This window comes from Camelina sativa, chromosome 17, assembly GCF_030686135.1.
Source record: "Camelina sativa cultivar CO46 ecotype springtype chromosome 17, ASM3068613v1".
Classification (NCBI taxonomy): domain Eukaryota; kingdom Viridiplantae; phylum Streptophyta; class Magnoliopsida; order Brassicales; family Brassicaceae; genus Camelina; species Camelina sativa.
In genome coordinates, this window is record NC_141896.1 from 33,772,099 (window position 1) to 33,783,251 (window position 11,153).

Here is an 11,153-nt window from a genome sequence, read left to right on the forward strand (position 1 = left end):
TACTCACCTTTCAAAAAATGGTGATAAAAATGAACTTAGCTAATGTGTTTATTTGGTTCAGGTACTCTCTTTAGTCCCATCATATGAAGGCAAGTCTGTGCTGGAACTTGGAGCTGGTATTGGTCGTTTCACTGGTGAATTGGCTCAAAAGGCTGGTGAAGTTATAGCCCTTGACTTCATCGAAAGCGCCATTCAGAAGGTTTTTTTACTACTTTGCTAGCTGTTGTTATGTTAAAAAAAGTTTCTATGTTACCATGGCTGGCTACTCATGTTTGTTTATTTGGTGATGTTTTGTTTTTTGCAGAATGAAAGTGTTAATGGGCAATACAAGAACGTTAAGTTTATGTGCGCTGATGTAACAACTCCAGACTTGAAAATCGCTGATGGATCTATCGACTTGATTTTCTCAAACTGGTTGCTCATGTATCTCTCTGATAAAGAGGTGAAATCTGATTCTTATTTTACTCTTTTTGACTTTCTAGAGAAGAACTAATCTTTTGGATAATGATGATTGCAGGTGGCACTAATGGCAGAGAGAATGCTTGGATGGGTGAAGCCAGGGGGCTACATATTCTTCAGAGAGTCTTGCTTCCATCAATCTAGGTACAGCAAGCGTGAATCAAACCCCACACACTACCGTGAACCAAGATTCTATTATAAGGTTCAATCTTTTACATATCACTATTTATGTTACTGAGATCTAAATTTTTATATATTGTACACGAGTGTGAGACTAGCTACATGGGGTGACAATGTAATGTAATGCAGGTTTTCAAAGAATGTCAGACACGTGATGCTTCTGGAAAATCATTTGAGCTCTCTATGGTTGGCTGCAAAAGCATTGGGGCTTATGTGAAGAACAAGCAGAATCAGGTAACAAAGTTTCCCTTATCAGAGAGTTTAGTTTCTCCTTATCATTTGATCGGATCAAATTGATCCCATAGAGTTACAAGAGATCCTCTATGCGCTGGCAGATTTACTGGATATGGCAAAAACTTAGCTTGGAGAATGACAAGGACGTCCAGCGTTTCTTGGACAATGTTCAATACAAGTCTAGTGGGATCTTGCTCTATGAGCGTGTCTTTGGGGAAGGATATAATAGCACTGGTGGATTTGGTAATTCCATCTTTTAACTCTTATATTCATAAGGACATGCGTCTAAGTTCCTGGTTTCCTTAACAGAGACAACTAAAGAATTTGTGGCAAAGATGGACCTTAAACCTGGACAGAAAGTTCTAGATGTTGGTTGTGGTATTGGTGGAGGTGACTTCTACATGGCTGAGAATTTCGATGTTCATGTTGTTGGAATTGATCTATCGGTCAACATGATCTCTTTCGCGCTGGAGCGTGCCATTGGACTCAAATGCTCAGTCGAGTTTGAAGTCGCGGATTGCACCACGAAAACATATCCCGACAATTCTTTCGATGTTATTTACAGCCGTGACACTTTTCTGCACGTCCAAGTATAAAGCAAAACTACTACACACAACATATCTCCTCTTTTTCACTCTTGAAGATGCTTTTTTGGGTAATCATCCGATCCTCTGCATCATTTGTCTCTTTGTTCAGGACAAGCCAGCTCTATTCAGGAAATTCTTCAAGTGGCTTAAACCAGGCCGTAAAATTCTCATCACCGACTTTTGCAGAAGTGCTGGAACTCCGTCTCTTGAAGTCGCAGCGTACATGGAACGAAGACGATATGATCTCCATGGTGTTCAAGCTTACGGAAACGTTTGTGTTTCTTTTCCTCATCAAACCTTTCATCATTTTCTGAATTGAGGGGACACTTTATTTTTATAGATTCATGGAAATCTTATACCTGTAGATGCTGAAAGAAGCAGGCTTTGAGGATGTGATTGCTGAGGACCGTACTGATCAGGTGACTCCCACATACATTTTACAGTATACACATTTCTCAAAATGCTGATTCTAAACATAACCATTTATTGCAGTTTGCACAAGTCCTCAGGCGTGAATTAGAAAAAGTGAAGAACGAAAAGGAAGAATACATCAGCGACTTCTCAGAAGTAAAAAGAAAAACATTTCTCACTATTAAATACATTGCCTAAAACACCTTTGTGTTGCGTTAATTTCTCCTATCAATTCAATAATCTTATTACAGGGGGATTACAATGACATTGTAAGAGTATGGACAGCAAAGCTTCGAAAGGCTGCATCTGATGAACTAAAATGGGGATTATTCACAGCCAACAAGAAGGCTGCATCATATCCATGTTTGTTTTTACCCACAAATCTCTATAACCTATCCTCTGGTGATTCTCTACACTTCAATATTATCCTGGAAATGCAAATTGAAAGAAATGTGTTGTTCGATTTCTACTCCAGTCTTTGTTACGGACAAAATCTGCATTGCTTTGATTTTCATAGACATTTAAAAATATATGCATGAGATTTATTCTCCAGAGAATTCATCAAGCTAGGCTTGTTCTCAGTAAAATCAAGAAAGAAAAAAAAAAAGATATGGGATGAGTGATAATATATGACTCTACAGACAAGAGAGGAATTAATGTCCAAGTAAGAGTCAACTGGTTCCATCACTTTGTTTATGAGCCTGGGACTCCCAAAACAGTCTAACGGTGGAATAGATCAGAGAAGGCTCGGCCATTGCGCCATTACCGTAATCTCCACAGGCCAGTTTCTTCTTGATGGGGGGAATGAGAGTAATTCCAAGTTCATCAAGCAACACAAGGTGCCGTTCTGTGAAGGGATTGTTCCACATCAAAGTGTTCATCGCAGGTGCAACAAACAACGGTTTGCTATAATCCCACGCTCTTACTATACATGTCAACAGATTATCACATAACCCACCAGCAATCTGTAAAAAAAGAGAAAGAACAAGAGTTTTTTAGATCATGAAGAAACAGAAAAATATGGAGCCAAAAAGCTAAACTCTACATCTTCTTCTTCAGCTACGCACGCTACAGTTCATATGATTCTGTTTCTTGATGATAAGAATATGACCCAAAGATAACAAAAATTTCAGAACAGCGGCGACATATAAATGAACAAAAGAGAAGTAAATTTAGATCATTAGAAGCAAACAATCTCCAGAATTTGTAAAAGCTATATCTTCAGCTATAGCGCTACTTTAGGATCTTGAAAAAAGCAAAGAATATGGAGCCAAAGAACTTAACTCTAAGTTCTTCAGATACACACTACTTTGCATTTGCATATGGTTCTGTTGCTTGATGACAATAATATGACCCAGGGACTTACTCTAGACTATAGCTGGTATTATCAAACAACCTTGTAACAAGGATGTATCTGCTAATGGCGATACTTATATGATCAAGATAGAAGTAAGTCATTGCCAACTTTAGCTCTTCAGCTAAGTGCCTATGATTCTGCAGCTACTCTAGAGTCCACACTACTATCCAATACTAAAACAGGGAAGATCCATCTTAATGAGAATAGTATTTGTTATACCTTGCCTAAAGTGTTAGCAGACAAAGGAGCAATGATCATAACATCAGCCCAGCGTCTAAGCTCGATGTGAAGCACGGGATCACCAATCTTGTTCCAGCTAGACCATTCATCTTCATCAGTATAGAGAGTCACGTTCAGAGGAAGAGAAGGTTTATCCACGAAATTGAGAGATGATTTAGAAGCGACGGCTTTGACATCAGCCCATTCAGAGAAACAATAGCATAGATTGCTGAACTTAATCGCAGCTACACTTCCACTTGCAGCCAGTAAGATACGAGGCTTCCTTGTTACATCATCATCCACTTGCATATTTATCTCCGCCTCCATCTCTAACAATCTCCTGAAGAAATTGATCGAATCTATCACACACGGTCGATTATATATATATATATATATATATATATATATATATATATCAATTCGAACATGGATGTTACATGAAATCGATCAAAACGATCCTAGTTTGTGAAATCGGTAGCGAAACGAGAGAATCAATCAATGGATTGTTGTTACAGACGTTACCTTGTAAAGCCGAGGAAGGAGGAATCTGCGAGAAACCCTAACTGAAGGAGAGAGAAATCGAAATAAAATGCCGCGAGGGTTTTGTTTTGAGTTTCAAACAAAGACGGGAGAGACAGAGAAGTTATCACTGGTCAGTGGTCAATCTAGTCGTTGACTGACTGAGTCGGCAGAAATGGGCCTTACTAGGAACAAGAAGATTTCGATAGTATACGATCCAATCACCCAAATTAGGGAATTACACATACAGTAATGTTGTTTCTTTTTTTTGAGAATGCAGTAGTGTTGTTTTTATCTACAGATTTAATGTGATTGGCCGGTTAATTAGTTCAAAATGTGAATTTACACTAAAAATTTGAGAGTTTCAGAATTATGATTTTCAAATAAAGCCCTCTTTTAAATCTCCAAACAAATTTCATAAACCTCAAACGAAAATGAATTGTTAAAATTGTTGACGACAAAGACGTAGCAAATCTAATCGGAAAAGTTTCCCTACATCTCAGAGCTACACAAGGACCATTAAGTAACACTCTTCTGATTTAACCTCTGATAGCAAATCTCAACGAACGTACAAACAAACAATCCTAATGTGAAATATCAAACATCAACCAATCAGTCTTTCTCCCAACGAATGTAGATGAAGTCAAATGATAGCCTTTTACATCCCAGCCACTAACGCTTGGATCTCGTCAATTGCTGTAACTGCTGTTTTCAACTTGGCTGCAGCTTCCTTCACTTTCTTTTGCTGCAACAATTTTCAATTTCAACAACTTTATTATCAGATTCTTTCTTTTTTAGCTGAAAACTATATATACAATAAAAACCCAACCCCATCTTAAAAACCAACCAAATGACCATTCAATTCCATCTCCTAAGGGATACTGCATAGATGATAATGTACAATTCTCTCGAATATTAATGCTATACCATCTTTTGTGATCCACACAACATACATACATAATGTCTAAACCAAATTGATGCAAAGGATAGTGCTACCAGGAATACAGTAATGTTGACCAAGAAGCTAGTTGGGTATAGTTGACTTACTAAGAGTGCGGTTCTTTTCTTGAGATCTCCTGGGGCTGCAGCTACCGGTGCGACTGAAGTGCTCTTTTGTTCATGCACAGAAAACCCGATTTTGACATAAGTATACACAGTTGTATAAGCATCGTTGTGTCTTACATGAACTAAACATTTGTAGATAGATATTTACTCAAATGAAATGATAACGACTTACCACATAGACCAATCAAAATTTCATTTCACACATTATACAAAAAAATAAGATTTATGAAATACACCAAATCCAGATAAGTTTTTCAAAAAAATACAAATAATTTCTGCACTCATAAACAGACCACATTTGAGACCAGAGACAAATAAACACATTACTCTGAACTTTTTCCACTCTACGCAGAAGAAACAGTCAAGAAGAACTAAATAGTATACGACCGTTTTTACAAAATTATACAATCAAGATTTTGGAAAATATATCAAAATCCAGATAAAGATACACATTTTTCTAAATTGACAACATTAAAGACAAGAATCAAATAACACGTTTCCCTGAACTATTTCTACACTATATCTACGCAAAACAAACAGTTAAGAACAATGATGTAATTTGGTATAACACCTTTTTCTAAATCATTTTTTGACATTTTGTGGATAAAATGATAATGAAGTTGACATAGATAATACCTTCCTAGTCCTGCGCACAGGCTTTGCAGCAGCAGCAGCTACTTCAACATTAGGTTTCCGTCCACGTTTTTTAGCCGGAGCCACTGAAACAGTTGCAGCCGCCACGTCATCTCTCTTTGGCCTCCCTCGTTTTCTTGAACCCTCTCCAGTAGCAGCAGTAACCACAGACGCCGTCACAGACCTCTTTGGCCTACCAGGCCTCTTCTTCACAGCCGCAGCTACAGACGCAGTGGGAACAGCTGGAGCTGCGTTTCTCCTCGGACGACCAACTGGTTTCTTACTCGGCTCAGCAGAAACGGCACCGGAGTCAGATTTAGCCTTCGGAGGTCGACCACGGCCGCGTTTCTGAGAAGAAGAAGCAGTAACATCAGTGGCTGGGACGCCGGAGACATCAGGTTGAGGTTTGTCGCCAGACGGATCTCCGGGTGTATCGGATCTTGGAGCTTCGGAAACTGTGTTCCTCCTGGGAGAAGAAGAAGCTGTTCTCGCCATGAGATCTGTAGATCCGAATCAGACAAAAAAATGTGAAAACACGGCGGTTAAATCGGAATCTAAATCCTAGAAAACGAACTTCAACGGAGACTAAACTTAAGACTAGACAACCAAAAAAAACTCAATTTCGATATCACAAACCACGAATCTAGAGATGAAGCTAGTAAAATGCAGATTTCAAGCTCAGAGAAGAATTAATCGGAACCGGAACCCTAGAAAACAGACTTCAATGGAAGATTTCAAAGACTTATAAGCTCGATTTCATCGCTAAAAGCCAAAATCTAGAAACGAAGATAGTAAAAAGTACAGATTCAGAGTCTCTCGCGTAGCAGCAAGGAAAAGATTTCGTTTTTTTTTTCTTTTGAGAAAAGTTAGGGTTTTCGCAAATGTACGTACCTTGTTTCAGCTCAGGGAGAGAAGGATTCGCGAATGAGAAATGCTAAAGAAAGCTTGAAAAATTCTGGAAGAAGAAGAAGAAAGAAACTGGCGAGGAGAATCTTGACGGAGAAGAAAGATGAAAGAGACAGAGAGAGAGATGGTTATCGCGGTTAGAAGAAGAAGGTGACCATGGCTGGAGCTTGGAGTCTGGGAAAGAGCAGCAAAAGAAAACAAACGAGCCGAGAGGTTCAGAATCCGTTGCGTCAACCGATATGGGTCCACGCCTTTAGTCCTTCTCTTTTTTATATTATCGATAATTTTTGTTTTATCGGAATTAATTTTTTATAGATTTAAAAAAAAATAAATCACTTCATATTTAGGGGTTGCTGGATTTATTTTAATTTAAAATTTTTGGTTGTATAATATTTTAAAATCCTTTTTTAATGTTTAGGTGAAAATGAAGAAACCTTGTTGTATACAACTGTACATATGCCAATTATACAACTGTACATATGCAAATTTGGTGGTGATTTCTTTTTTTTTTTTTTTTCTAAAAAAGTTGATAAAAAAGCAAAATTGAAATGTACCCTGCTTTTTTTTTCAAATTCAAATTTTTTTGGAGACAAAAAGTATTGAAAAAATGGTTTTCTTTTCTCCTTTTTTACTTAAGTGGTATTTCATATTATTTATTGCTTTCAAATTACAACTTATACCAACAATAGAGACACCATTTTAGAGTGTCATTAACTGTAACATAGAAAAAAAGGGTACAATTTAAACAAGTAAAACACAAAGACATGTAAAGTTTTTAGTCATATAAGCTCAAAGTGAAGAAGCCCATTGTCTGTGTTGTAAAAGAGTCATAAACCAAAACATCATCCTCTTCATCTATGCCCAACTTGCTACAAGGTGTTAAATATTCCAAGATCTACAAAACATATATGCTGCAATGATCTTGAAACCACTTCTACTCCACAAACTTTGAATATCAACAGAATCCACCAGATTGATCTTTCGAAAGTTTTACTAAAACCTAAGTCAAAACCGAGTAGATGATGATGGATCATTTTATTAAATGGTGTGTTTCGAGTAAAAAAAGATGAAGGTGAAAACAGTTGTACCTACTACCTATTACCTAATATTTGCAGTAATTACATAAACCGGATTTCGAAGTTCAAGTAAAGCAACATTTAATTTAATGGTTTTAAGAAAAAGGAAGAACGCATCATAAAAGTGGGGGACGAGGTCATAAAAATTAAAAATTACATAAGCGGTTTGATAAACATCAACAACAAACTTCTAAAAAGCCTAAAAGAGACAAAATAGAACAAGAGCAAGAGTGAGTCTAAAAAAAACATGAGGAAACAAAGAGCACTAGCCTACACAGATATGGACGATGGAGAGAGATGGGGGAGCATAAACAATGGTAACATCCTACTTCACTTTACAGACGTTACCCTACCTCTCCTTGTTGTTTGGTTAAAGACACAATCATCATTCCATTGTTCTTTTTGTAATCTCTCCTGCAAACACTCCTTATAAGATTAAATATTCCATGGAACACACAACACGACCATCATCACCACTAGCTTTTTTGTGTCAAGGTTCTCTTTAGAACAGAGCTTCTTGCATTGCCTCTGCTTCTGTTTGTCCTTGCCCTTGTCCTTGCACATGTCCCTCGTCTGGCAGCTGCACCGTTTCCATGTGCTGTGGCTCGTTTGATGTCTCTGTTTCCGTTAACCCTTCCAGGTCCTGTATGGCTTGAATCACCGCTCGATTTTCACTTCCTCCCATCTCAGATTTCAACACAATAACAATATCCTTAGCTCTCGCTTGCTGCATAAATGAGACATCCAAACCAAGCCATAAGCAATTAAACATAGAAACCAAGAAGTGACCAATAATATTGTATTTCTGTTCATTAGATGATAATAATAACTTACAAACAACTCAAACTTCTTCTTAAGTTCTCCATAGTCACCATCTTGCCGTCCAGAAACTCCCGTTGACACCACATTCTATGTTTATAAAACGCAGTAATAAAAGATTTAATCAGATAACTCATCAATATAATAGTTCCAGCAAACTGTAATAGAAAGACTTGGAAACACACAAATTCTTTAACTTTGATTGATTAACCAAATTTAAAGAAAAACACAAGTTGCTGGACGTGTGTCTCAGTCTCAGAAGGTAGTTCCTATGTAATTCCCCACACATCAACTGAAACAATAAAGCGAGCTACCAACCACTTGCTCTTGATTACCAAACAAGGAGACGTCTTAAATTAATAGTACACCAAAAACCAGATATAATTATAGGCCAAAAGCAGAGATACGAATATAATTTAAACACTGTGAAACTAATTTAGATACTCTCCTACTACTCACACGCTCGAAAGAGACAATGTTCAGAATGGAAAGAAAGTGACATTTATTCACAAGACAAAAGTTCCAACTTTTCCTCTTTATCTATATTGACTCTTAGATTATTTGAAAAAATCAATTTGTTATAATAGAGATGGCAGAGACACTGAAAACAAAAACAGAAAAAAATTGTACCTTTCTGGGTCGTCCCACGGGTCTACCAGAACGAGGAAAACGTCTCAACGGTTTCATAGGCTTCCTGATAACACCTCCGACCTTAGGAGGCCGTCCACGTCCTCTTTTCTTGACTGCAACCTCCACCCCTCCACTCCCCGCGCTAACTGGTGGTGGTGGCGGTGGTGCAACGGAGGAAGAAGCACCAGCATCAACTCTCTTTGGTCTCCCTCGACGTCTAACGCCACCATTAGCAACGTACGGGAACACCGAAGTTGGAGCTGAGACTACTGCAGGCTTCCTCTCCCTCCCAGCAGCTCTTCCACTCGGAGGCCTACCTCTTCGTTTCACAGTCTCCACACCGCCGGAAACCGTAGCAGCAGCCTTCACCGTCGGGGGAGTTCCATCTTTTCTAGGACGACCCGGTGGTCTCTTAACCGGCGCCTGTGGCTGTATCTGTACCTGTGGCGGAGGTGGAGGCGGAGGCTGTGTCTGTACCACCTCCGGTCGAGAAACAGGTAATTCAGTTTGTTGTTCCCAGGTGGGTTTCCCGTTAGTCTGAGGTTGAACTTGAACATCGGGTTTTGGTTTTGGAGGTCGACCACGACCACGCTTCTGAGTCGGAGGAGTAGAAGAAGGCATGACCGGATCAGGTAAAGTTTGGTTCTCGTTGACTAAGAAATCAGATCTGGGAGGTTCAAGACCAGTAGCTGCAGCAGCAATAGCTACACTAGTAGGAGGAGGAGTAGCTGCTAACTTGTAAGACTTCTTAACCATCATAAGAATCCCACTGTTCTTCAAAGTCTTGAGATGGTGTGTCAACAAAGCACCATGAGTTGTAGGCATCCCAGTGTAAATCCTCTCTATGTACCTCGAAATCGCTTGCTTGCTTGACCCATCTGGTTCGTTCAACGCTGAAATCGCCGTACAAATCATCTGAAAAAAAATCAAAAATTAATTTTTTTTTTTTAAAAAACCCTAACTTTTTTTTTGAAGTCAAAATGTAAGAGTGAAGTCAGATGAGCTTTTACGTCGGAGTAAGGAGGATGGCTTAAGGATGGGTGAGTAGGAGCCGGAGATGTTAGCTGCTGCTGATGCTGCGGCGGAGCTTGGAACAGATGGTTGTTGTTTGGCGGCGGGACGGCGAAGAAGGGGTTGTTTGGAGAGGCGTAAGGGTTGGAGTTGGTGAAAGGAGGGAAAGATGTGGCGAACGGAGGAGGGTGATGAGGATCATTGGTTACAGAGAGAGAAGGATCCATGGATTTAGAGAGAGAAAAACCCAACCAAAAATACAGAGCAAGGAGGAGAGAAGGTGATGAGATTTTTGATTTTTAGGATTTTTTTTTTTTTGTTCTTTTAAATTCAGATAAAACTTTAAATAAAAAAAAAATAGATTTGTGGAAGGAGAAGATTAAAAAAAAAAAAAAAGTTAGGTTGGAGGAGAGAGAGTGGTGTGTGAGTGTGTAAGAGAGATGTGAGAATGACGAAAGGTTGCGAAGAGTTAGAGTAGTTTAAATCTGACTGTTGAAAGTGTATTTTGGTGCTGATTTACGACACGGATCGATGACGTGGCGTTTTGTTTTTTACTTATAAAAATTAAGTTTTGTGTTTCTTTGCAGTTTTTATGCTTCTATTTAACCATATTAAAGTAATATATAAACACTTTTTTTAGTTTTGAAAAAAAATTATTTCATACCAATACATTTTTTTAATTTCTAGAATAAGATTAATAAGTTTTTTTTCATCGAATAATAATTAATTTAATTCTCATAATCCAAATACAATTGTTGGGAAGATTAATAATTTTATTTAATTGAGTTTCTAACACGTCAATTTTTTTGAGATATGTTCTTATGTTTTAACTTTCTTTTAAAATAAGATTTATCATTTTTTTTGTTTAAAACGATTAATAATTTTGATTTCTAAAGATAAATTATGATGTGAATTAGCACCTGATAAATGTTGGTAGATATTATTTTTTGATTGGTTACGAAAAACTTTGAAATTTCTCCTTTCTAAATTGCTTGAGCTAATTCCTCAACTATCATATATGTATGGCCATGACTCGGTTTGGCAAAC

General features: G+C 38.0%; 4 protein-coding genes across 6 annotated transcripts; 1 reads left to right on the forward strand and 3 right to left on the reverse strand.

Annotated features, from left to right (window-relative positions):
* The first annotated feature begins 67 nt into the window (after nt 1-67).
* On the forward strand, nt 68-2,428 carry LOC104759843 (phosphoethanolamine N-methyltransferase 2-like). The gene is made up of 10 exons (XM_019239007.2): nt 68-199; nt 305-442; nt 518-661; nt 769-873; nt 975-1,116; nt 1,183-1,463; nt 1,570-1,731; nt 1,826-1,879; nt 1,953-2,027; nt 2,123-2,428. Exons 2-10 carry the CDS (start codon nt 344-346, stop codon nt 2,408-2,410), a joined length of 1,350 nt encoding a protein of 449 aa, XP_019094552.2. The 5' UTR covers nt 68-199; nt 305-343; the 3' UTR covers nt 2,411-2,428.
* LOC104758157 (putative phosphopantothenoylcysteine decarboxylase) lies at nt 2,349-4,276 on the reverse strand. Of its 3 annotated transcripts, none has more exons than XM_010480979.3 (3): nt 3,970-4,276; nt 3,448-3,787; nt 2,349-2,836 (listed from the first exon to the last, which is right to left on the reverse strand). In XM_010480979.3, exons 2-3 carry the CDS (start codon nt 3,772-3,774, stop codon nt 2,543-2,545), a joined length of 621 nt encoding a protein of 206 aa, XP_010479281.1. In that variant the 5' UTR covers nt 3,775-3,787; nt 3,970-4,276; the 3' UTR covers nt 2,349-2,542. The 3 variants fall into 3 exon arrangements, with proteins under 3 accessions (XP_010479281.1, XP_010479282.1, XP_019095277.1); XM_010480980.3 differs by having other exon boundaries at nt 3,448-3,806; nt 3,970-4,101; XM_019239732.2 differs by having other exon boundaries at nt 3,448-3,784; nt 3,970-4,079.
* An 84-nt stretch (nt 4,277-4,360) lies between these two features.
* LOC104758159 (putative DNA-binding protein At1g48610) lies at nt 4,361-6,999 on the reverse strand. The gene is made up of 4 exons (XM_010480983.3): nt 6,556-6,999; nt 5,668-6,164; nt 5,014-5,076; nt 4,361-4,711 (listed from the first exon to the last, which is right to left on the reverse strand). The coding sequence occupies exons 2-4, from the start codon at nt 6,157-6,159 to the stop codon at nt 4,625-4,627; spliced, it is 642 nt and encodes a 213-aa protein (XP_010479285.1). The 5' UTR covers nt 6,160-6,164; nt 6,556-6,999; the 3' UTR covers nt 4,361-4,624.
* Nucleotides 7,000-7,769: 770 nt separating this feature from the next.
* LOC104758160 (uncharacterized) lies at nt 7,770-10,686 on the reverse strand. Its single transcript, XM_010480984.2, has 4 exons — nt 10,106-10,686; nt 9,096-10,010; nt 8,481-8,555; nt 7,770-8,373 (listed from the first exon to the last, which is right to left on the reverse strand). Exons 1-4 carry the CDS (start codon nt 10,331-10,333, stop codon nt 8,149-8,151), a joined length of 1,443 nt encoding a protein of 480 aa, XP_010479286.2. The 5' UTR covers nt 10,334-10,686; the 3' UTR covers nt 7,770-8,148.
* Nucleotides 10,687-11,153: the final 467 nt, after the last annotated feature.